The following is a 26305-nucleotide window of genomic DNA, read 5'->3' as shown; positions in this document are numbered from 1 at the left end:
TCTGTCATTACTTGAGTTTTCAATGAGGTGCCTTTTCTTCATAGTCAACCTGTATCTCACTAAAAGGAGGCAGCAGTAACCCTAAAAGATTTTTTCACTTTCCTTACAAAGAGTGCAATCCTATACATATCTACCACACACCACAATAATCTGCCAAATTCCCACCCTCACCAGTACTATTACCAAAATTAAACCAAATAGAATTCAATGGGATTTACTCCTAGGCAAGATTGCAGCCTTAAATACTTTAAGCCACTGCTTAGAAGTTGGCTCACAATTCCTCAGAGTAAATGCATTACTGCAACTTGGGAAATGTTTTGTGGATCAGCAGCGGGCGCAGTGGGTCCGTTGTTTTCCCCCATAAAGGCATACTATTATCAAGCATCTTTGTGTGGCCAACACTCTCCCCATACAGATACAGTTCCACCATAAAACTGTTGAAACGTATCCCATCTACAGTGGTACCTCGGGTTAAGAACTTATGGTAATTCGTTCTGGAGGTTTGTTCTTAACCTGAAACTGTTCTTAACCTGAAGCACCACTTTAGCTAATGGGGCCTCCTACTGCTGGTGTGCCACCGCCGCACAATTTCTGTTCTCATCCTGAAGCAAAGTTCTTAACCCGAGGTACTATTTCTGGGTTAGCGGAGTCTGTAACCTGAAGCGTCTGTAACCTGAGGTACCACTGTATTTAGTACCACAGTATTTAGGTACCACAGTGGATTTCGTGGAGCCAAACAACTCTTGAAAGGTATAAAGGGAAGTTGTGAAAAATATTGTATAAACTAATATCACCAGCATATTTAGGCAGATAAGAATGATGGGTTTAGAAGGTAACTTATATTTCAGTTCTCAGCCTCAGTTCACTATTTTTAAATTGGGAATAATAATAGTAATCACTACATTATAGGCATATCAGAGGGATGAAATGCTAACTGTATGTATACAGTATTAATTCTATCAATGTTTAATTTTATTTAATGATATTTTTTTCTAAGTTTCTAAGTTTTCTAAGCATTTCTTGTTTTTATCTGTAAGTTGCCTTGAGTCCAGTCAAACAAGAGGCAATGTAATAATAATAACAATAATAATAATATTCTCAGAATATAAAGCACTGCATAGATTTTTGTCTCCCCCCTCAGAAGAGTTCAGGTTGGGTCTCAGTAGAGAAACAGAAAGTATTAACACCTTCCCCAAGGTGATTGTGTGACTTACCTGCTAGTTTGGTATTATTTCTGTAATTCTGTATTGTTGTATTGGTCGATTTTAAAACTACACACACCTCACCCTCTACAAGGGTGCTTATTAAAAGATCCCAACTACTCATTGTTAGTAAGAATCTGGAATCTGCCCCTTCTCTCCCTCCACATTGGCCAAAGCCATGCAAAGCCCTGAGGCAACTTCCAGGCCCATTCTCTCTGGGATACACTGATTATTGTTTTCTTTGCGTTGCTGAACATTTGGGCTGTTGCAAAGGAGCAGGAGGAGGCCCCTCTTAGAACAACATTCACTACCCCTCCACCATCCACCACACCTAAGAAAACAAAATGTGGGAAATAATTTAGAAAGCATCTTGGCAAGAGTTCTGGTTCAGACAAAAATAACAGCAGGAATGACATTTAATTGTTCTTCTCCCCTCCTCTTCTTGCCTTTTTTGTATGTGTGGGGTTGTTGTTCTTGTTTGTATTGAAAATGCTACTTAACACATTCTGATATGTGCTAATGAGGGAGCAGGAGAAGAAAGAGGCAACGGAGTTGTCTACAGAAAAGAAGGCTGTGCAAGATGCAGAAAATGAACAAAGGGGAACCTGCAAAGGGAAGCCTTAAAAATAAACAAAACACAGCAATATTGGGTTTGGCATCAAAAGATATGAGCTGCTGGAAGAGAAAATGGCAGATTTTCAAGTCTCCTTTTTTAAAAAAGTGCCACACTTTTTAACAACAACAAAGAAGTGGTGCAGATACTGCCTACCCATGAGTAGCTCCTGAAAAAAAGCACTGCCATTAAACACAAAAAGTCTCTTGGACTCCAGTCATTAACACACTTACTTGAGAGTAAGCAACATTAAGATCTGTGGCTACTGCAGATTTCACCGCAAAATTCATTGTGTGAAATGGGCATCCAGTTTCAATGAACTGGGGAAGTTGCTTTCCCCTTTTTCTTAAACTGTAAATTTACACAGGTAAAAGTTAATAGGTATTCATAATCCCCACTCATTTTAATGGTAGAATTAAACAGATGTTCATCTCACCCATTAAAAGCAATGGGATTTAATGGTGCTTGAGTTTGGGCAGATTAGATAGAAAAGATGCCAGGATATTCGCACATTCCACAAATGTATTAATTGACAAGAAAAGATAGTTTACCTATTGTCAGATGCTGACTTTTTGGGGGTCTCTTTTAACTGGCTGCTGCAAAGAGTCCTCCATACGTGCTTCCAAAGATAACTATCAATGGTTATGATAACGCCCTTATTTCCTAGCTTTATTATTTACTTTATAGCTATTTTATCCTTCGTTGTATTGCTTCTTTATCCTTGATTCTGCCTTTTATTTGCTGTGTTTCATATACATAATATTTGCAATATTTCTACTTGCAAATTTGATTTCTTGAGTTCATCTGAAATTTCATTGTGGCTTTCTTTTGCTACGAACAATCAAAATTTGACCTGACCTGAATTGAGCTACATTCATTGGAGCAATTTACTCTGGGTTTCCACTGACAAAACGGAACCAGCACCAACTTGGTCCATTGTACATAGTTCTCAAACTCAGGAGAGTACACTTCTTGCTTGTCTGCTTCTCCAAACCTATGGTTGAGAGAAGCTGCCAATTTATGCATTAAAAATATCTTTTTTCCTTGCCACTCTTGGTATGATTAACACAAAATAAAAATTATCAGTTATAACTGATAATAACATTATTATTTTTTCTAGGTCCACTAGCACATCTGATAACAAACAAACCTAGTTTTAAAACAGAAAGAGAGTCATGTAGGACATAATTTTTTATTCTGAAATGATCTCTGGCCACAACAATAAATGTAACAAACATTCACTAAAACAGTCTTAACTCCTGTCATCAGCTATACAATACGTAAGTATTATAAAACTGGCCACTAGAATTAAAACCCACTACAACATATTTAATGTGAAGTGGCTGTCGACAGCAGCAGCATCTCACACAAATTTTTACATACATATATACACAATCCACATTCAGTCATTTTTTTTCACATGTTTTCAGTACACACAGTTGCAGCATATTACAGTCACGTGTCTAAGTTGTTGCTCTTTATTTTTCAAGAAAAAGAAATCCAATGTACACCTTAGACATACTTGTAGCAGTTGAGCTGAGTAAATGTGATGACTTTTTTCATATTACTTTGTATTTTGTAGCACAGATGTACAAGCCCCCTAGAAACAATGTTAATTCACAAATGCTTTCTTTATTTCAATGCTACTGTAGCATCTGAAGTGGGCAATGCAAAAATATTTACTTACATAAAAATCTTTCTTAAAACGGATTTGTGTTTACCAGATACCTCTGTTTGGAAAACAAAAGATTTTTATGAAAAATAGACAGAATCGAAGAACTCCGACATGTGCCTAAAGATTATAACGCAGCCTGTTGCTACTTTAATAAACACAACCCTCCTGCAATTGTTGCTGTCCAGCCTCCATTCATTTCAATGGCACTTCCACACGGTTTCACACAAGTCGCATTCTAATAAATGGAGGCTGCCTGATGGTAGCCATGAAGTGCCATTTTAAAAAGAAAAAAACATTCCTAAGGAGTCCTTCATGACCCCCAAACCACCCATCAAGGTAAAAGGGGCATTAAAATGCCTTGCACCCAAATTGTAAAAACCCCTGGCTACGTCTATTGGAGCCAGGCACGTAGAAAAGGAATGCACTTTGGTTCATACCAAATGCCCTGGGATTAATTCTCACTATAAAATGAAACAGTTTGAGGTAATTTTTTTTTCCTTTTTACAAATACAGTTGATTCTGCCTAGTGCTGTCATAACAAAACAAAGAAAAACATAGTTCTTAAAAGAAAAGAAACCAGTATGATGTTAAGGTTACCACTAACTACTACGAGGTGCCATCTTTAACCCTTGAAAGAGCATGAAAATTCCTACAAGAGAGTATTCTGTTCCATCACTAAGTAGTAGGATTGCCTTATGATCTATATTAAGGCTTTGAAAACACAGGGCAAAATCAGCCAGAAACTTCTCCTCATGTCCAAGAGATATAACCAAGGGTCACCCCAAAAAGGACCCTGGAATGCTCTTGCAGAACTGCCGTTCATTTCACTGAGGCGTATGCAACAACGGGAGAGGCTCCTAGTGGATTCTGCTCATGGAAACGTATTTAAGACAGGTACCATGCTTTTTAAAAAAATAAGATTTCAACCTTACTACATAGCACAGCGTTCAAAGGGTTAAAGAGACAACGTTGCATGCTCCACAACATGGTGTTGTTCGTAACAAAAGGCACATTGTTAACATCAAGGGCACAATTTCAACCCTCTACATATCTTGCACTCCTCTCGCTCCCCCAGCCCATCCTCCCGGTTGCATCGACACACTGGAGAAGGGATTGGCCAGCACTCCGGCGGCGCAAGAGCCGGCCGAAATGAGACTGCAGCCAAACACAAGACAACACCGTGCTATTTCTACTTCTGCAAAGGAGCTCAGATGTCCCCAGACAATGGCAACATGTGAGGCTAAGCAATGTTTCCAAGCCAACAACTATCAGCCCCAACTAATTAGAGCCCTTAGACACAAAACCGTGTCAAAGCAAGAGGCAGCATGCTTTTAAATGTTTTTTTCCCCTCCCCTTCCCTTTCCTCCTTTTCCTTCCCCATTCCAATTATAAACACGCTACAGTAAAAAGAAGCCAAGTTACTGAAAATTGTCAGATGGCTGCCTCTTTTTCTTTTTTTGTAACCTTTACAGGAGTTTTCGTTACGTTAGCATTGCTCTGCACACTGTTTTTGGCCTAAAAGTTTCTGGTAGCATCTATGAATATGATCAGCCGCAAATGCACTATTGGCATTTAAAATCTGGTCATTTGAAGAAGAAGAAAGATAAAATTAAGGGTTTTAGCTCACGAATCATTCGTGATTATTATGTATCTTTCCCATTTATCTATGTTAACATATTCCAAGCTGTGTTAAAAATATAATGGACACGTCAATTTATTTAATCCAATGAATGGGTTTTTTTTTTGGGGGGGGGAGCAACTTCAGCTCTACACAGAGCTTCTTGTACATACAGATGCGCTCCCTGGAATGCAAGGGCTTCCTCGTTCACTTCAATGCAAAATGCCAGACTCCACATATAACCTTTGTGGTTGTGGACTGCCTTAACGTTTAAGTGAAAGGGGAATGTTGTCCTTTCAGGAGGTCCAAGCCCTGGCAGCCCCAGACAGAATCAAGGTCAGTGCCATGGTGAACAAACCAATTGTCATGGGAAGCTATGGATACAGAGATCCCAAAGTCACTTTTACTGATACACTCACAGACTGCATAGCCACACAATATAGAAAGGTGTACATTTAATACTATAAATAATTTAGTGTCATTTAAGGTCAAGGAGTTACATTTGCAAAAAAAAGGGGGGGAGATTAAATATTAGCCAATAACTAACATTATTAAACATTATTAATTAGCATCATCTCTTTTAGTCAAGATTTACTTATGGAAGGGGTTGGGGTTGGGTGGGTGTTCATTATTATTATTTTGGCAAGTAGTTTTATTATGTTTCCTGAGAATTCATCGTTTCTTATTGATGTCCATTAACCAAACTTTAAGTGAACGAAAAAATGCTGCTTTCGTTTTCGAAATGAATGATCTGAATTTCAAAAAAAGGAAATGGACCGGAAACTTTCTTGGCTTTCTCTGGGGACCATGCTTTAAGTAGTTATTTTAAGGACATCTTTACAGGTACTGTAATTAGATCTGTGCATATAAACAACGTTATAATGTTGAAGCTTTCTGCAATCACACCAAATAATTCTAGCATCCACAACCCTCTCAATTTAAGCTTGAAACTCTTCAAATATCATTATCAATGCATGCGCAATAAATGTTGTTAAAACCAATGTTGTGCCTGCTTTGGGAAACTAAACTTATAATGCAGAACAAATTTTATCTGAATTATATTATGTTCAATTGCTACTTGCCAGGGAGAAATCTTAACCTGGTGCCAGGTCCTGGCTCTTGGCTCTCCTCCCCCATAAGGAGAAAGCAAGGGGAAACATGGGCTTTACAACATTTATTTTAACTTGGTACTCTCTGACCACCTGATAAAAAAATGTATTTCTTGGACAGGAGAAATATGTGAACAAGTCCAAGGTGTCTGAAATAGACCGGGTTAACCTATCACTGCGATAAGAATGCGAATATACAGAAAAATTCACATATATGTCTACTCGTTCCTTCAAACTTTTCTTTAACTCTCATGGTGCAACACAAAACCGTAATTGTCTTTTAATTTTTCTCCCCATACAAGCTTTTGGAGTATACCAGGGTTACAAAGCGCATCCTACACGGAGTCTGTTTTTAAAAGTCGTCTCACCTCTTAATTTGCTCTTTATAATTATTTTTTTAAAAAAAACAATCACATGTACTTGTTTCAACAAGGCTTTTGACAAATCTGAATGATCCTCTACGAAGGGCATGAGAAGAATAGATGCAACTCCACAGGTTAGTAGAAGTCTCACAGGCATCCCCTTAAATATTCAAGTAGTATCTCCAGGTATCGGTGGCAGTGCTACACAATGCAACTGTTGCATGAAATACTGGTGTTACAAAGGCATTTTCAGCACAAAATGCATACGATGCCCCCCAAAAAAGAACAAACATGCATGTGAGTGCATGTTTAAACACTCCAGTACACACATCTGGGAAACCTGATATGCATACACAGGTGTGTAAAGATGTATCCTACAACAATTGTAACACACAGCACAGCGCCAATTGTTAGATAGTATATTGCTTTTTAGAGTGACATTTTAAAAGCCCAAATGCAGATTACATCAAAAGCTAAATAATGTCAGCCTCAGAAGGCTGTTTTGATCTAAAGGTACGATGGTCTGTGAGGCAAGAGGATGCTCTCTTGTGCAAGCCCCATTATAATGCTCTTGCACAGATTATAGGGGAGAATTTCCTGGCAGATTGGGCCTGAAGACTAATCTGGTGAGATGTTTTTAAGCATGGGCTAGGTAGCCACCTGACAGGGATGCTGTAGCAGCACATTTCCTACTGAGCAGAGGGTTGGGCTGGATGACTTTTTAGGTTGCCTCAATACTTCACCCGTCCCCAATCCCTTTTGCTACCATGCTAAGCCAAGCCAAGGTATGGCTTAACCGTGAGCCCCAGTTTGACCAACACACTACTTATTGTGGTAGCAAAAAGGATTGGGGAGGAGCAAAGTGCCTGTGAGCTTCTCTCCAGATGCTTGTTAAGCTCATAGGTAAAGGTAAAGGGACCCCTGACCATTAGGTCCAGTTGCGGCCGACTCTGGGATTGCAGCGCTCATCTCGCTTTATTGGCCAAGGGAGCCGGCGTACAGCTTCCGGGTCATGTGGCCAGCATGACTAAGCCGCTTCTGGCAAACCAGAGCAGCGCACGGAAACTCAGTTTACCTTCCCGCTGGAGCGGTACCTATTTATGCACTTTGACGTGCTTTCAAACTACTAGGTTGGCAGGAGCAGGGACCGAGCAACGGGAGCTCACCCCGTCTCGGGGATTCGAACCACCGACCTTCTGATCGGCAAGTCCTAGGCTCTGTGGTTTAACCCACAGCGCCACCCACGTCCCTGTTAAGCTCATACCATCTTGCTAAACCAAGGTTTGGCTTAGTGTGTCATGTGAACCCGGCCTATGACAGTCTTGGGGTGGGGGGTGGGGAAGTGAACTTTGTAGATACACCTGGAAAATACCTAGATGATGGGAAAACGGCTAAGTGATTTTAAAGAAGCGAAAGTGTATTGGGGGGGGTAGAATACAAATGTGCATGTCATGGGTTCTGAATGCTTAAAATTCTGCATAAATTATTGTGATTTGCATGACTTTGCCTTTAGAAATGACATCAAATTTTAGAGTTCACATCTTCACCTTCCTGCTTTTTTAAAAAAATACATATGACCTAACATTCTAGTATGGGTGCTAGTTCATTTCTGGAGAACATTTTAATCATTTTAAGGATGCTTATACAAATAATAATAATAAATGCTTCTGCTGATTTGAGGGAGAACTATTAGGAGAGGACCTGGTGAACCTGGCAATTGTGCATTGCACAAACGTTATCTGCCCACCCGTGCACACGTGCGGTGTTGGGACTGCACTAGTCCTGAGCCAATCCTTTGGAGTTTTAGCACGCCTGATAATCTTGCCAAGCCAATAAATTGGGCCTGAACCCATGCTCAGCAAGAGAAATAATCCAGTATGTCTGCATTGTTTATGGAGAATGCATTTCAACACAGTTTGCCCATCCCCTTTCATATTCAAATTTAGCAAGCCACTTTTAGAAATCAGTGGGGCAGAACTGAAGAGGGGGAGGGGAGCGCAGGTGTATATCACCATATGGAGCCCCAATCCTAAAGCTAAATTACGTTTGTGCCTAATTTGATACAGCCCAGTGGTTCAGGGGCGGTGTTTCCCAACCCCCATTAGCCACAGCCGACCTAGATGATGAGCATTTCAGCCCAACAACATCTGGGAGAGGCACCGCATTGGCTACTCCTGCAGTAGTTTTTCACAGCCTATAAAAAGAGTAGCATGTGTAGAAATGAATGCTAGTTATCCATCCAGAGGTTGCCTTAGGAATTGCACAGTACAGAACGTGGTGGAAGGAAAAGAGTGCCTCCTATCATCTTGGCTGCCTCTATCAAAAAGACCTAAGAGCTTGGAAATGGGAGTCAGAAGGAACAGCCAAGGCTATTTGAGGTACCAAACCGACAAGTTTTCTGGGTAACACAGAGGCTGAACAGGCTGATGCAGGAGTCAGCGACTGAAACTGTTAAACTCTGTCTATTCCCACAGTATAAAGGAAGCTGGAATGGCAGTACCGGTCTACGCTAGGATCCATAGCATTCAGAGAAGCCCTGAATATCTGACAGGGAACAGCCAATTGAGATCTGGGGTAAGCAAGGCGCTGCTGTGAACGCACCTGATGGAAGCCCTCTACGGATGCAACTTTTTCACGTTATATAATAAATATTTATAAGTATAATGTAGAAATCTGTTCATGATCCATACTTATGGATAGAAATTCTTAAAAAGAGTCATACAGAGTGTCTGACTTGTACCCCTGAATGTTTTCTGTATCGTCAAACAAAAATGCAGGTAAATGTCTGCAGGACTGGAATCTACTGCTATAACAAAAACCAGGAATAAGAAAGTATTAAAAGTTCACTCCAAGAAATGCCGGTATCAGCTATGGGGTGGGAGAGGGACGTAGACCCTGCTCTCCATCAAACTAGAATGTATGATGGTTAGGTTGCAACCAGTGGCCTGCCACTGAGACTTATTGTGCCACACTAATATTCCATAGTAAGGCTAACTGTAGTTTAGAAGAAAAAACATTTTTAAAAAAGTATAAAAACTTAAAGCATTGTCCCCATGTTATTTTTATATATATATAAAATCAAAACCAACTTTTCTTACACATTTAAAGTGAGTGCTGAAAAAATACAAATGTTTGAAGTTACCGAGCAAATAAAAATAGAAATCTGAGCTACTTTTTCATATGAGTAAGGCTCAGTGACATAATGTTTTTTTTTGTTTTGTTTTTATCAGCATCAGGTTATTCAAACTCAGCTAACAAGTTTTGGCAACACTGTCCTTTGCTGAATATTCCCATTGGCATCAGTCATCTGTGCCAGATTAGTTCTCAGTTTTGATGCTGAGTTTGAAGTAGGAGGTAACTTGGAAATTGACGTGATAGCACCAGTGCTTTCTGCTATTCTTTTCGCTGATGTCTTCTCCCCAGTTGGAGGCTTTGGCAAACGTCTCCTTAGCCAGGGATGCCGCAAAGCCTGACCAGGCGTCATGCGCAAAGTAGGATCCCACTCTAAACACTGTTTCAAGAAGTCAAGGAAGAGAGGGTCATCGCATCCCTTCAACGCACTCCCCCACTCTCTGCTCTCTGGGGGGCCACGCAATTTGCCCCGCCGGGAACGGCCACCGTTGAGCACCACAGAACCATCAGACAAGGTAGTAATGGTACAGTATCGGGGGTAACCCTTAGAACTCACGAAATTTTTTGCTCTTTTGGATGAATCCAGCAATTTCTGAGAAGGCATCCCCAGCAGTTCTATCATACAAGCCAGCTGATCCGCCTCATCCTCCCCTGGTAAGAGGGGATAGCCTGTTAGGAGCTCGGCTAGAATGCAGCCCAGGCTCCACATGTCTATGGGCATCCCATAACGAGCACCGAGGATAACTTCTGGAGCGCGGTAGAAACGGGACTGGATGTAAGTGTAGACACGCTGGTGCTCGTAACAGCTAGAGCCAAAGTCAATCACCTTAATGCCACTCCTACCCTGTTGCTTCAACAGAATGTTCTCTGGTTTAAGGTCACAGTGAATTATTCTGTTTTTGTGCAAAGCATCTAAGCACTGCAAAATCGAGTGGGCAAACTTGCGGACCAAGGGCAGGCTGAAGCCCTGAAATTTGTTTTTCTTGATGAGCTCGTAAAGGTTCATGCTCAGCAACTCAAACGTCATACAGATATGGTTGCGGAATGTGAAGTTTTCCAGCATGTGGATCACGTTCATGTTGTTATCCTTGTCCTGCTTTTTAAGGTGTTCCAGGATTCTGATTTCTTCTGCAGCTTGACGGTGGAAACGCTTCTCGTTCCTCACCATCTTCAGGGCCACATGCTGATGCATCTTGTGATCGTAGGCCTTCACCACTTGCCCAAAACTTCCTTTCCCAATAACCTTCAGGACCTCGTATCTGTAGGACACATGGTCATGAGGAACTTGCACGTAAGAACCCTGGTCGTCATCATATCCCCCGTTGTTTGGACCACCAACAACACCTTGCCTCTTTTTCGCATTTGGACCCACAAAATATATTTCAGGGTAGCTGAAGATCTCGTGATGCTCAAAGGTTGTTAGTTTTTGCATGTATTGCTTCATTGCTTGATCTGGCATCATGGGGGAGGCTTTCACCTTCCCTGGACCTTCTGTAGACTTCAAAGAGCTGGAGCTCCCCTGCCGCCTATGAGCACTGTCCAGTTGTCTGTCTGGCACCACCGGCAATCCCGACTTCGCTACTGTTGTAAGCCCATTTGGTTGTGTCGTCAGAACGGTCCTTTTGTTGCTGTTGTCTTCAAACAGCTGCTGAACCTGGATCTGCCCGTGACTGGCAACATGTAGGTGCTCATTCATTGTGTGCTTATTTCCACCAACCTGAAATATAAAGCATATTTTTCAAGTTAAAAAAAACACCAACCCACAGGCTTCCTAAACAGCATAAAAGATTGATGGGATAGGGCTTTTCAAAAAATGTGTGACTGACTTGTCCACCCAAATCCCTATACCCAAAGTCTCGTACATTTAAACCACTGGAGTTGATCAAGAACTGGCAGATGTGATCTCAGAACCACTGGCAGTCATCTTTGAGAATTCCTGGAGAACAGGCGAAGTCCCGGCAGACTGGATGAGGGCAAATGTTGTCCCCATTTTCAAAAAGGGGAAAAGAGAGGACCCAAATAATTATCGCCCAGTCTGACATCAATAGCAGGGAATATTCTGGAGCAGATAATTAAGCAAACAGTCTGTGAGCACCTAGAAAGGAATGCTGTGATACCAATAGTCAGCATGGATTTCTGAAAAATAAGTCATGTCAAACTAACCTGATCTTGTTTTTTGACAGAATTACAAGCCTGGTAGATGAAGGGAATGCAGTGGATGTAGCCTACCTTGATTTCAGCAAGGCATTCGACAAGGTGCCCCATGATATTCTTGTAAAGAAGCTGGTAAAATGCGGTCGTGACTATGCTACCACTCAGTGGATTTGTAACTGGCTGACTGACCGAACCCAAAGGGTGCTCATCAATGGTTCCTCTTCATCCTGGAGAAGAGTGACTAGTGGGGTGCCACAGGGTTCTGTCTTGGGCCCGGTCTTATTCAACATCTTTATCAACGACTTGGATGATGGACTCAAGGGCATCCTGATCAAATTTGCAGATGACACCAAACTGGGAGGGGTGGCTAACACCCCAGAGGACAGGATCACACTTCAAAAAGACCTTGACAGATTAGAGAACTGGGCCAAAACAAACAAGATGAACTTTAAGAGGGAGAAATGTAAAGTATTGCACTTGGGCAAAAAAAATGAGAGGCACAAATACAAGATGGGTGACACCTGGCTTGAGAGCAGTACATGTGAAAAGGATCTAGGAGTCTTGGTTGACCACAAACTTGACATGAGCCAACAGTGTGACGCGGCAGCTAAAAAAGCCAATACAATTCTGGGCTGCATCAATAGGAGTATAGCATCTAGATCAAGGGAAGTAATAGTGCCACTGTATTCTGCTCTGGTCAGACCTCACCTGGAGTACTGTGTCCAGTTCTGGGCACCACAGTTCAAGAAGGACACTGACAAACTGGAACGTGTCCAGAGGAGGGCAACCAAAATGGTCAAAGGTCTGGAAACGATGCCTTATGAGAAACGGCTAAGGGAGCTGGGCATGTTTAGCCTGGAGAAGAGGAGGTTAAGGGGTGATATGATAGCCAGTTTCAAATATATAAAAGGATGTCATATAGAGGAGGGAGAAAGTTTGTTTTCTGCTGCTCCAGAGAAACGGACACGGAGCAATGGATCCAAACTACGAGAAAGAAGATTCCACCTAAACATTAGGAAGAACTTCCTGACAGTAAGAGCTGTTCAACAGTGGAATTTGCTGCCAAGGAGTGTGGTGGAGTCTCCTACTTTGGAGGTCTTTAAGCAGAGGCTTGACAACCATATGTCAGGAGTGCTCTGATGGTGTTTCCTGCTTGGCAGGGGGTTGGACTCGATGGCCCTTGTGGTCTATTCCTACTCAATGATTCTATGATTCTAAGGCTACTGGTGGACAGAATGCCACCTGAGGGACTTGCTCTCTCATTGAAGGAAAGGGGGTAATTTTAAATTATCTATCCACCCTTCCACCTGCAACCCCTTTATGTCTAACCCTAATTCTTCAATGTAACATTTCTGGAGCAGCTTCATTTAAAAATTACAATAATAATAATACATTAAAAATCTGTCTCTAGTGCTCATTATTTTACAGCCTCCTGCACACATTTTTGGCAGTTCAACATACTTCACAATCTGGAGGGGCTACTGCTTCCCACAATGCCAAAATTACTTTAAAAGAGAAAAAGAAAAGAAAACTGTCTTTCAAAAGAGATAAAGAGCAACTTCTGTTGAAACAGGAGTGTAAGTTTTTCAGCTGCTGTCCTATGTGTTTTTGAAACAGAGGATTCAAAGACCCAAACTTTTGTTAGCCAAACCCCTACCCTAGGGGAGAATTCCCCATGTACCTGCCACCTTTGCACCACAAATCAACACGTTGCAGAGAAATAACAGCATATAAATGTGGAGGACTAAGGGTATCCAACAGCTTTATGTCACAGCATATTATCAGGTTTCCAGGTAATGCCCCATTTCCTATCAGTGAGTGTCTCCAGAAGCAGCAAAATATCAGAAAGCCTCTGATATCAGGGCAACATTATTTTGCCATCCTGACTTTAAGGATACCCTGTGATTTTGAACACCTCGGTTAGGAAGAACCTTGATTGCTCCAAAAAGCTGGGGAAATTGCGGTAGCAGTAACATTTCCGAATGTGCTCAGACTACCATGGAAAGCAAAAAATCAAATGTGACTTGAATCCATAGAGGTTGTATGGCACCCCACAAGGCATGAGCTATGGCCTGACAACTAGTGCGTTACCATGCTAATTATATACATCTGAAAAATATAGTCATGACTCTCTGGCTTAAGAAATTAGTTGTGACCCTCAAACACGCAGCAGCAGCTGACAGGGCTGTGCTGGAGAGGCTATATTGCTCTCTTCTCCGAACACCATGCATTGCTGAAGGTTACTGTGAGGGAGAGGGAGACAAGGCAATGAGGAGATCAGCACAGTGTGGGCCGATGCTACTGATACTGCACCTACAGTGCACTTCCTGCTGCCTTGCCCTTCTCTCCCTCTTCAACTGTCAGTCACGCCCTGTGTTGGGAAGAGAGGAGAGCAAGGCAGCCCCACCCACGCAGTCCTGCCGGCCACTTCCACAGGTACATGTCGAGGCCAAACTACCGTGGTCCCTCACTACTTACAGCATAAATGTTAAGGGCCATTTCAGTCCCATTTATGCTTGCAGAACTTCTGCTACTGTAGTTGCAGGACCTTTCTCAAACAGGAGCGCAGTACAGTGGACGCTCGGGTTGCGAACGTGAACGGGATGCACGTTCACAACCCGCAGTGGCGCGTCTGCGCACACGCAGGTTACGATTTGGCACTTCTGCACATGCGCAACTGCTGAAACCCGGAAGTAACCCATTCCAGTACTTCCAGGTTTTGGCGGTCCGTAACCCGAAAAAACACAACCTGAAGTGTCTGTAACCCGAGGTATGACTGTACATGCCACAACAAAGGAAGATAACTTGGATGATGCCATTCCCACTCACATCCAAAGACCACCCATCTGGTAGTGTTCATGTTTCTTTCTTTCTTTCTTTCTTTCTTTCTTTCTTTCTTTCTTTCTTTCTTTCTTTCTTTTAAATGAAAATAGTATTGTCCTCATTGACACACATTCAACAAGTCCATTTAGCACAAGCACAGAGCCACAAAACTAACCCCCCCCCCATAATTAAGAACATTAAGTGTTGTAAACCCTGGGTTGGAAAATATCCTGTGATCTATTTGTTCAAATCTTTGGCAACATTTCCCTCTGCAATGGTGTTTTGGGGTGGGGAAAAGGATACAAGTGAGAAAGAGTTGTGTGTGAAAGAGGAGTGACCTTTTGTTTGTTTTACATCAATTTCCTAGAAACTTGTTTGGCTATAAGATTGCTGTGTTGGTCACTGAGAACGAGTCAGAATCAATAAGGATATGCCTTTTATTGAACTACTACCAGTTTATCAGATCTATTTAGGTTCCTTCTTCCTGAGTCCCATAAGAACACACTGAAATTTACATTATTCTGTTCCTAGCTGGCTTGTTGCCAAACAGTATCCCACCATTTAGGAATAATAGGTAAAGATAAAAGGTAAAGGATCCCTAGATGGTTAAGTCCAGTCAAAGGCGACTAATGCGTTGCAGCGCTCATCTTGCTTTTTAAGCCGAGGGAGCCGGCATTTGTCCACAGACAGCTTTCCGGGTCATGTGGCCAGCATGACAGAAGCCAGAGCGCATGGAAACACCATTTACCTTCCCTCCGCAGCAGTACCTATTTATCTACTTGCACTGGCGTGCTTTCGAACTGCTAGGTTGGCAGAAGCTGGGATAATGTCACAATGGTGATATACAGATGAACCACCTCTGCCAAAACACTCGTTTTCAACCGTTTCTGCAGGAAATATGCGGAAAGAATAGTCCAGTTGTATCCAGAACCTATAGTTCAAAATGCGACCTCTCATAAATATCAGATTGTTGATTGGGGACAAAAACGGGTAGCATCTGATTAGTTTTTGATTAGCGCAACCAGAGAGTTTCACCCCAAGCACAAACGCCCTTTGTCTCTCTCGCATGCTCACACACAGAGACACACCATTCTTCCCTTTTCTCTCACACATGCTCATCCAGTTGCAAAGCTTTTCAGTAAAGGATGCTCTTCTAGGAAGGGAATGGATGTGTGCACATGTAACACTGTACTATCCATCCCATTCTCCTTTTACAACCACCCTCCCAGGAAGCATTTTGGAACCTGATTCTAATTGAATACCTTTTTTAAAAGTTTTTCCTTGAGTGACACATTCAGCGGGGATACAGTCTGAGACAATCACCGAAACAGCAATGGGGCTCTATTAATGAGGACCAGGATAAGTTGTGGGGAACCACATAAAAATGGTGAGGCCTGGAGAATAACGCCTTCAGCGTGCAGCATCGTACTCTAAAATCCAGATTATTCTTAATTGAAGGCATGGGTGATCTTATCCCAAACTCTCCAGACAGAACGAACGCTAAACATGGACACCCATGGACATCTTCTCCAGTCTCAACAAAAAGAGTACATCTAAAGTGCACCACTTAGTTTCAGGTCTCATAACCTCTCCAGCATAGCAGCCCTGTTTGGTCTTTACAGATGTATCCATGCCAGTGCCATGCACAATACCCTATTTATCAGGGGTAGGCATCCTAAGGCCCAGGGGCTGGATGCGGCCCAGTCGCTTTCTCAATCCGGCCCGCAGATGGTCCGGGAATCAGCTTGTTTTTACATGAGTAGAATGTGTCCTTTTACTGAAAATGCATCTCTGGGTTATTTGTGGGGCATAGGAATTCATTCATCCCCCCCCCCCAAAAAATAGTCCGGCCCACCACATGGTCTGAGGGACAGTGGACCGGCCACAGCTGAAAAAGGTTGCTGACCCCTGCTATATATACTAACTTCTACTCATTTGTATACTCATAGAAGCAGTCATTTGACTTGTTCTTGGGCTTACAGCTCATGGGTTGTCTGGAGGAAACAAACCATGAGCCTGGGTTCAGATGGCACACTAAGACAAACCATGGTTGGGTTCTGGATAGCACAGCAGCAGGAGGACTTGGGGAGGAATGCAGCCGCCACAGAATCTCTTCTCTGTCTCCTATGAACAAGTTCAATGGCAGATGGCCATGACATACAGGATTCTTGTAGGCTGCTCTGAGCGGCACTTGGCCAAGGCTCTCAAAAGGTGTGACAATAGACACGTGCAACTTGTCATTGGCACACAACACTTCTTCTATATGTGGCAACTAGAAATCAGCACGAGCAGCCACAGTCATATTTCAGCTGGTGATGAAAATGAGCTTTAAGTTGTATTCCCCCGTGATTCTGTTGTACTCAGTCATGGATATAAATGAAATACATTCAACTAGCCTATCCCCACTCTAGCTGACGTTACCATAGGACTGGAAAAACATTAGTGTAACTGTAAGCAACACTCTTAAAATCACATACTCTGTGGTACACTCCCCTTTAACTCCAGCTGAATGGAGTAAATGATTTCTAAACTCAGCCTATCTGTGAAGTTAAACTTGGTGATGTATAGGGTTGTATGTTGGGCTGAATTTTATTGGATTTTGGTGTGTATTTTGATTGTATTATGTTTATTACATGTCTTAAATTGCTTAATTGTGCATCATCTAGAGAAGCCACGTCATTAAGCAACCAACAAAATATAATAATATCTTCTTACAGAAATAGCAGCCCTAGCCTGAGTCCTGTTCAATCATTCAGATATCTGTGCATATTCAACATATGGAGCATATTCTGCTGTTCCTGGCTCTGACCTCAGAGGTTTGAACTGAGTCAATGTGTATACAGAACGTACATACACAGGTAGCCTACACACTATCACGAACACTTCAAAAAAGCAAGGAACCCACTTATGCAGAAATGGCTTCATAATTCACTCACTCCCCTGAAATGAAGACACAGAACACAGCACATACCCTTGGGCCACAACTTCATTAAAAAAGTGCTCTGTAATTAAACTAGTTAAACCAACAATAATGCATCCAGGCAAACATATTTGCTAGCAAGGCGAAAGCTTTCCTGCAGCTCACAATTGACAAGAGACCCCACCCTGGCTTCAGAGTTAGGGTCAGTGATAAAACTGGCCTGTGTTCATCACAGCCCCAATATTCTAATTGTGCACCAAGGAGGGCTTTAAGGACCATCAACTCCGAGGCAATTAGCATTGGGATAAATGAAGCTACAGAGGTCCCAGGAGATGACTGACAACCCTGGATCCCTTTGAGAAAATCAGCCATGAGAGGTTAGTTTGTATACGTCCTCTTTTGCCACTCTGATGCTTTTAGATGTTCGTCGTTGTCTTCTCTGACTTCTCTTCCCTTCCAGTGCACACTGAACCTGCCCTGTCATAGTTGTGATATGCAGTTAAGTAAAACCAAACAGAATTAATCAAAGAGACTCCAACTTCTTGATGGAGTGGAGTAGCTGAAGCAGCTTTGATTCCCTCTGCCAGCTTAGGAAGGAACAAAACAGACACACCATATACAGCTCCTGCCTTCCACTGGCTAGTAGCTAATTCTGCCCTGTTGGAAATTAGGTGAGCAAGTTGTCACCATATAACTGACATCAGCTGGTACAGTTGCATGGGGCGCCACGCTGAATAGGGCACCAAAACAATACAGTAGAATGGATCATAAAAGGTAGGGGTACCAAATTTTAGCATACATAGGGCACTGGTTTGCCACTGCTGGGGGAGCTCAAGATCCAGCCCTCCCAATAGCTCCTCTTCCCCAACCTATGGTATATTTTATTCCATGGATGCTGCTTGGAAATGTATGAGATGAAACCACTGAAACAATTCTTACAGCTAATAGGAGCTTGGAAACTCATCATACTCCAAAGCCAAGATGTTCTGAAAACATGTTGGAGAAGAGAGCCTTTCCTGGTTTTAGAAACATGAATGAGAAAAGGGAAGTTGATCATACACTTGCTAACCACATGCTGATTCAACAGCCTCCGGTCAGTCAAAGAAACATCTGAATGGGTGAGCAGCTGCCATATATGAACCCAGCCAGAGGGTTAAGGAAGTTTCACTTCTTCACTAGCTGCTGAAACTGACAGAAGAGCCAAAACACAGAAAACCCTTTGGGACACCCAGTTTGCAAGTAGTTTGGAATCTAATGCAACAAAGGCTGACTTGCGCAATGCTATCTTCTATCTGAATTGAAGATCCAGACATATGTTCTTTGGCAGAATTAGTCATTCCCAGGAAAGATGAATTCTTACAAACCTGCTTTATCACCAGCATGGATGAGGCATCTGAACCAACGTAAGTTCAGACTTTCCAAATTGATTTTTTTTCTGCTGAGGAACCGATTGATTTCCATCACTGGATCCCTGTGTGCTGCAGAGTACCCTGGGTCATATGGGTCATGGGAATCATTGGCCAGACCTTTTGGGTCCTACCAACACCATGAGCGACCAGTGTGTCCCAGGACACACCCAACACTCCCCTGTGGCTGCACATTAGAAGGCAATGTTGGTAATGGCAGAATTGCTGCCTTTCAAGAAAGCTTGTCTGCTTACTGTGGAACCCATGACAAGCTTCCAGGGACTCATACAGAATTTAAGAGTCATTCCTCTAGATGCTGGCTTGGATGCAAAGTAGAACAAGATTATTCTCAGCCACTTAAGAAGGCTTTTCTACTACTCTTTCTATCAGTCATCTTTGCACCCTCTTGTAAGTTAAGGAACCCTCAAGGTAAAAGAGACTGCAATCTCATGGGAAACTAGCAAAACTTCTTCCCTCTTGCACCAGGGTCTCTTCCCAATCCTGCCTCATCTCTTGTCTGAGGTCACACTACCACTACCTCCTAATGCCCTTTCTGGTCTCAGAGGGTACCTAAACAAGGAGGGGAGAATAACCTGGGATAAATCTGTGAGATGACAAGCCTTTCCATTTCCCAATTTGCAAGGTTCCCCACCATCACCGCTCTCCCTAGCTAATTTGCACCATGGACATAACTTCTAAGCTTGAGATACATTTCTGGGTTGCCAATTCACTAGTCAGCACAAAGTTCCAAATTATGTGATGTATTACAGTACACTGCACAAAGTTACTGAGAAGAAAGCTTGGGGCAGACGAGATAAAGGAAAACAAATGGGTGTTTTCCTCCATCTTGCTTATTAGTTCCGTAATCTAGGTACATATTAATGTAAACCACTAGCCTTGTGCAAGTGTAATGGCATTATATTGTTGTTGTTGTTGTTAATTTCTATACTGCGCTTCATCTGAGAATCACAGGCCGATTCCAAAACATATTCCAGGGGAAGAAGAATTAGCTTTTCAAACTTGCATATTTCAGGGTGGTGGTAGGCCTGAAGAGGGCCAATTAGGGCCTAGAAAGTAGAGGCATGGTGAGGAGGATCCAATGGGAGAAGATTTCACTCAGTGGTGTGTACACTGGGGAAATGCCCAGTTCTGAAGCATGTAGCCATGACCTCACCTTTAACCAGCACTAGGCAGTAGTAGTTAGCTGATGAAAGTGATTAGGAGGAAAGAGCAGGTGTGAAACCTTCCTCTCTCTCTAGAACAGGCATCCCCAAACTGGGCCCTCCAGATGTTTTGGGACTACAACTCCCATCATCCCTAGCTAACAGGACCAGTGGTCAGGGATGATGGGAGTTGCAGTCCCAAAACATCTGGAGGGCCCAGTCTGGGGGTGCCTGCTCTAGAAGAAACCCCATCTGTCCATGCTAGACATGTATTTTAAACTGCTTTCTGTTCCCACTGCTGTTGTTCCTGTGGAATCAGGCAATTACCATATGTGATAACCAGACTAGCCTCTCCTGGCATCAACCACTTTAAAATGAGGTCCGCTGATAACCTAAACTTCTTATCAAACGAAATCACACTTGTATCTTAAAAGCAGGGCTCTTCTTCACACTCTCTCATGCACACATGCTTACGTGCAGAAGTGCTTTCTACTCATGCATGCAGAGGGGGCCCTGAATCCAAGCCAGTAATAGCCATTTTCGGGCGATACTGTGGCTGATTTTTATTTTTATTTTAAGATATGTAGGTTTGCAGTCTCTGAAGACTACACTGGTGAAATTTAATTTCCTGCACCACAACCAATGGATATGAGCTACAGCAAAGAAGCTGTGAGCTAAATGTTCAGCGTGATACATAAAAATGTCCTTGTAATAATAAAGCCCAATAATCCCAGCAATTTTTTTTATCTCTTCTGGCTTGTACTGATCTGCTCACAACCAGATAAGTTCACACATCTCTGCAGTTTTATTATTTATTAGAGTATTTCCCCCATGGCTGTCCAGGTGGAAATTTCCAAAAGTTTTATGTTATTACCCCACCCCCCGCTGCATACACCAAACTAAAGTTTATGGAATTTGAAGAAGTGAACTGAGAATGTATTTTAAAATGCTATTTTACAGAACTCTTCAACCACACGACCACTTTGGGAAATCTCAAAATGTCACAATTTGGGAATGTGTAGAGAAGGAAATACTGATTATAAAAGGGACCAAAGATAGCTGAACCATTATAGTACTCCAAGCTCGTGTTTGAAGACTAAAATATAAATGCTACTGATTAACTATATAATTTACCTATACAGAGAACAGCTATATTATTCTCTAGATCATAAAGATATGATATAATCCAGAGAATCCTATTTTGTTTGAATATTTTCTTTTATAGTTTTTTAAAAATAAAAAAGTGCCTGGAAAATGGGACCAGCTGTTTTTAGTCAGCCCTGGGTGCTATGTCCTGTCACTATGAAATCTCCCATGGCAAACAGGTAAAGGTAAAGAGACCCCTGACCATTAGGTCCAGTCATGACCGACTCTGGGGTTGCGGCGCTCATCTCACTTTATTCTGGGTCATGTGGCCAGCATGACTAAGCCACTTCTGGCGAACCAGAGCAGCGCATGGAAACAGCGTTTACCTTCCTGCCAGAGTGGTACCTATTTATCTACTTGCACTTTGATGTGCTTTCGAACTGTTAGGTTGGCAGAAGCTGGGACCAAGCAATGGGAGTTCACCCTGTCATGGGGATTCGAACCGCCGACCTTCTGATCGGCAAGTCCTAGCCTCTGTGGTTTAACCCACAGCGCCACCCGTGTCTCTGGCAAACAGATACACTGTGGTCATTTGCTCCAAAGGAACTAAAGTAGATAAGAGCCTGCTGGATCAGGCCAAAGGCCTATCTAGTCCAGCATCCTGTTCTCCCAGAGGCTGACCATATGACTGTAGGAAACCAGCAAGCAGGATTAAAGTACAAGAGAATCCATGATGCCAATGCAATTCCAAAGCAACATCTTGCATCAGTTAGGAGGTGGCTCTCACATGATTTCCATGAATGCATGGATGTGGTGGAATATAAATAATAAAGTATTATGTATAGCTGATAGCTGCTGGAGAATATCTGGACAGTTCCTTCTTATAAGTAGTATATATCAGTGTGGTACAGTGATGATTACCTCCTACTCTTTTTTCCAAAGAAACCAAACATACCACCCCAAAAGTTTTTAAATGTGTACTGTATATACTCACTGGAACAATCCTATAAGGCAATGGATTAAAAAATATGCCTGGGATTTAACATACACTATTCAACCTGCTCCACAGCAATCTTTGTCAAATTTATAGGTTGATAAAATGAAAAGCTTTCGTTTTAAAGAACTAGTAACCAGCTGCAGCTAGGATCTCCGTTGCACAGAAATAGAAAGTGTTGCAAGACCTGCAGCTTTTTCTTTGGTGTACAATATGTGGGCATTGGCTATTTTGCAGAGAAACTCATGAACTACATTTTTCTAAAGGCAAGGAGAACCCAGAACAAGTCTATATCATCTGGTGAGACTTATACCTGTAGTTTCTTGTACCACAGAATCAGGTGTACATAACTCTTTGTCCATGGCAGATCATGAAATTTGGATATCATAAAATCTGTATGTCATGTCTTTGATATGGCATCTACTTTCTGTCTCATTGGGACTATGGCTCCTGCAATGCTCTTGTTCTGTTTGTCTTATTTGTTATAAATCAATAAAAGCATTAGGAAGTTATCTCACAGCAAGGGAGAAAATAATCTAGGAAAGCAACAGAATGCTCCTAAGTGCATTGTTCTAGAAGATATTTTCCTCTGCAGGATTGTTCAAGACAGCCGGCTGCAGCTGTGCTGCTCATCATATAGCAGAGCATATGGGGGTATCAGGTGAAACATGCTTTGCAGCCATTTATTTCAGCTGCAGTTTGTGTATATGGGAACAGTAGAACTAATGAGAGCACAAACAGAAAAAGCTTTATTAAAAACTCCATGGAAATGCTTGTCTCAAGTAAAGAGGTCTTTGCTTTGTTCTCTCTCCTTTCCTCTTCCTGTCTTGAATGCCTCCGTGGACTTTTTAAAATAGGCATATTCGGTCTTGATTCCATATTTCAAGGGTTTTTCTTTTACAAAACAACAGTACTGTAATTAATTGTCATGTTTTAAAAGTTGTAATTATCTCTGCCTTGTCACTGGAATTACAGGGAGCTTTACAGACTGAAGAAACTCTGCCTTGAATTTTGCATTTATTCTTATAATAAAAAGAAAGGCAAGGGGGAAATGGAAAAGGGCCAATGAACTGGACCGCTGGATTTCCCCTCTGGTGCCTTTTTTCTTTCCAAAGACTACAAAACAGATATGGTACAGTTTTGATCAGTCTTCCAATACATCACAAATAACTTGCTATGGTGGACATCAGTAGAAATGCTAAATTTGACATGAAAATTCATACATTTCTGATTGCTGTAAAAATGACAGTGTATTGCAAACATCAGGAAGAAGAAGAAGAAGAAGAAGAAGAAGAAGAAGAAGAAGAAGAAGAAGAAAAAGAAGAAGAAGAAGAAGAGGAGGAGGAGGAGGAGGAGGAGGAGGAGGAGGAGGAGTTTGGATTTGATATCCCGCTTTACCACTACCCTAAGGAGTCTCAAAGCGGCTAACATTCTCCTTTCCCCCACAACAAACACTCTGTGAGGTGAGTGAGGCTGAGAGACTTCAGAGAAGTGTGACTAGGCCAAGGTCACCCAGCAGCTGCATGTGGAGGAGCGGGGAAGTGAACCCAGTTCACCAGATTACAAGTCCACCGCTCTTAACCACTACACCACACTGGCTCAGGAGTGGATAAGCTCTGGCCCTTCCAATGTCATTGGTTTCCATCAGCCCTAGCCAGCATGGCTCATTCTCAGGGATGATGCTGGGAGTTGTAGCTGAACATCTTGAAGGACACAAGTTCCCCATCTCTGATACAAGGGGTGAAAACTCAATTGCACCAATTTCAGGAATGCAAAGACAATTCCTCCTGAATAAAGTTTTTACTTGGAAGGTGCTTGGGATGAAACAGATTGCGTTGGATACTGCATTGGACTGATCAATGGGACACTTAACCTAGACCCAGAATAGTTTACTATATAGCTGCTGCTGCTGCTGCTTTTTACTGCCAAAATCAAGCCTTAGGGTATTGAGGAAGAGCTGGCAGGCTTCAGAGATGTGAAGCACAGCCCTGGCTCATTTTCCGATGCTCAAACTGGCTCACAGGGAATAAAAGCATAGTAAATATGTTGACCCTGCAGGGAATCCATGATTAATGTTGGACTAGAACCATGGATACCAGGAGTTCAAGAGTGGATTCAAATCCCAAGTCAGCTGTGAAGCTCGCTGGGTGATCTGGCCAATCACTTTTAATTGCTTTTTTTTTTTTACCCACCCTTCACCACAAGGTCCCAGGACGGGTTGCAAAAATTAAATAAACAACAATCAAACAAATAAAACAAGTTGCGTCTACGAAACAAGAAAAGTGTAAAAGCAATGAAAATATAAAAACAGTTGCAACAATTCCATATTATAAAAACAACACAAAACGTTTAAAAACAATTCTGCATGTAAAAACAGTTAGAAAATAGTTTAAAAACCAGCTGCAGATTGGGATAAAGATCTCCACTTAAAAAAATCTCTGTTGAAAGGGTCTTCAGCAGGCACTGAAAAGACAACAGAGGCAGTGTCTGTCTAAGGTGTGATGGGAGAGAGCTCCAAGCGCAGGGACCACTACACTAAAGGCCCATCTCCTTTATCACACGGAATGTTCTCCTCCACAGTGGTTGATTGGGCATATCAATTGAGACTATCACTGTCTCTCAGCTCAACCTACTTCTCAGGGTTGTTGCGAAGATAAAAATGGGGTGAAAGTAAATATGCTGGCTTGAGCTCCTTGGAGGGAAAAAAAGGCTTTAAATGCAACAAATAATTTTATTAGCAAACGTGTTTAAAGGGACAGTTAATCGATGTTCTGTAATTCAGAGTGTACAAATAGGCTCCATTTTCACTTGGTGATTGTAATTATTTAGAGGTGCGGGAAGAAGCACTTCATCATATATAAGTAGGGTTTTAAAAAAAGGATGACCACACAAAAAGAATCGGGATTTCTTAAATTTAAATCTGATTGTTAACAAACAGTAAGCTTCTGTTTTAATAAACTGAAAGCGCTTTTTTACAAAATAGATGATATAATATATTTAATTAAATTTCATTTAATGAATATAATTGGAACTTATTACAAACAAAAAGGATAAAAGTTTGTAGATTCTTCAAACTGAATCATGTAACAAGCAATTGATTTAAGGGCTATTTTTCAATGTAACAGAAAGAACACGGGGGAGAGGAAAATGCCCGACTTCTGAGCATTGTAAACAAAACATCGTCATCACCTCTGTGAAAGACACAGATGACTATGGGTCCTTTTGACACCCAAAGGGCATCATTCAAAAACAGCAGGGAGGTATCAGCAAGGTCTGGAGAACCCCCAAGGTATTTTTTTGGGGGGGGTAACCTTGAGGGGGACAAAAACCCCAAATGCCCAATGACCAGAGGATGCTGACTAAAATGGTAATAGATAACCAGGTGGAAGGGGGAATGTACTGGAGTACCCTGGAGGTGGACATGAGTGGCTGACTTGACCGAGAAACAAAAAAGGAGTACTCCACACTAATATTTTGTTACAGGTCCCACATGGCGGGCTTCCCATTTGACCCAGTGACTAAGAAAGCCATTACCAGGATTATCTACTGTACTTAACGTGGGGCTGGAGGGAAAGCTTTAGGATTCTGTGATCTCCTTTGTTTATTATGAACTCCTAGATCCAGCAACCAAAACCAGGTTAAAAAAACCCCACAGTGGCACAGGGAGACTGATATATAAAGAATCAGGGAAGGTCTCTGAGCACTTGCTTAGCCCAGGGATTTGTTTTCAGTACAAGAACTGAACTCTCAGTCCTTTCACACAAAAATCTACTTGTGGTCCCCCCCCCCCCGCCCAGGCTTTCTTACGTTACTATGGGTAAACAATTAATTCAGAAAGACTTGCTAATCTACTGCAAATCATTGACAGAACTACTGGAATATCTCAATCTATCTTTTGAGCACCATGATTGACTGATCTACTAATCTACTGAGCCCATATGAAAATTGACTTATGCCTTCCAAGTGTCTGTCTAAGCTTTGCAGTGACTTCAGTTTTCAGAGGATGAATATTTATAGCTATGCTAAAAGGGACACTACCTTTCTGGAG

General features: G+C 42.1%; 1 protein-coding gene across 2 annotated transcripts in view; it reads right to left on the bottom strand.

The window, feature by feature from the left end:
- Positions 1-2993: 2993 nt before the first annotated feature.
- The window catches only part of DYRK2 (dual specificity tyrosine phosphorylation regulated kinase 2), a 28745-nt gene continuing 5433 nt past the window's right edge, over positions 2994-26305 (bottom strand). For both annotated transcript variants that reach the window (XM_082239696.1, XM_082239697.1), the window contains one exon: positions 2994-11428. In XM_082239696.1, coding sequence (XP_082095822.1) covers positions 9827-11428 — 1602 coding nt within the window. In that variant the 3' untranslated portion in view covers positions 2994-9826. The remainder of the gene's footprint in view (positions 11429-26305) is intronic.

Source organism: Podarcis vaucheri (genome assembly GCF_965113315.1).
Source record: "Podarcis vaucheri genome assembly, chromosome: 10".
Lineage (NCBI taxonomy): Eukaryota > Metazoa > Chordata > Lepidosauria > Squamata > Lacertidae > Podarcis > Podarcis vaucheri.
This window is presented reverse-complemented; position numbering and strand designations above follow the sequence as displayed.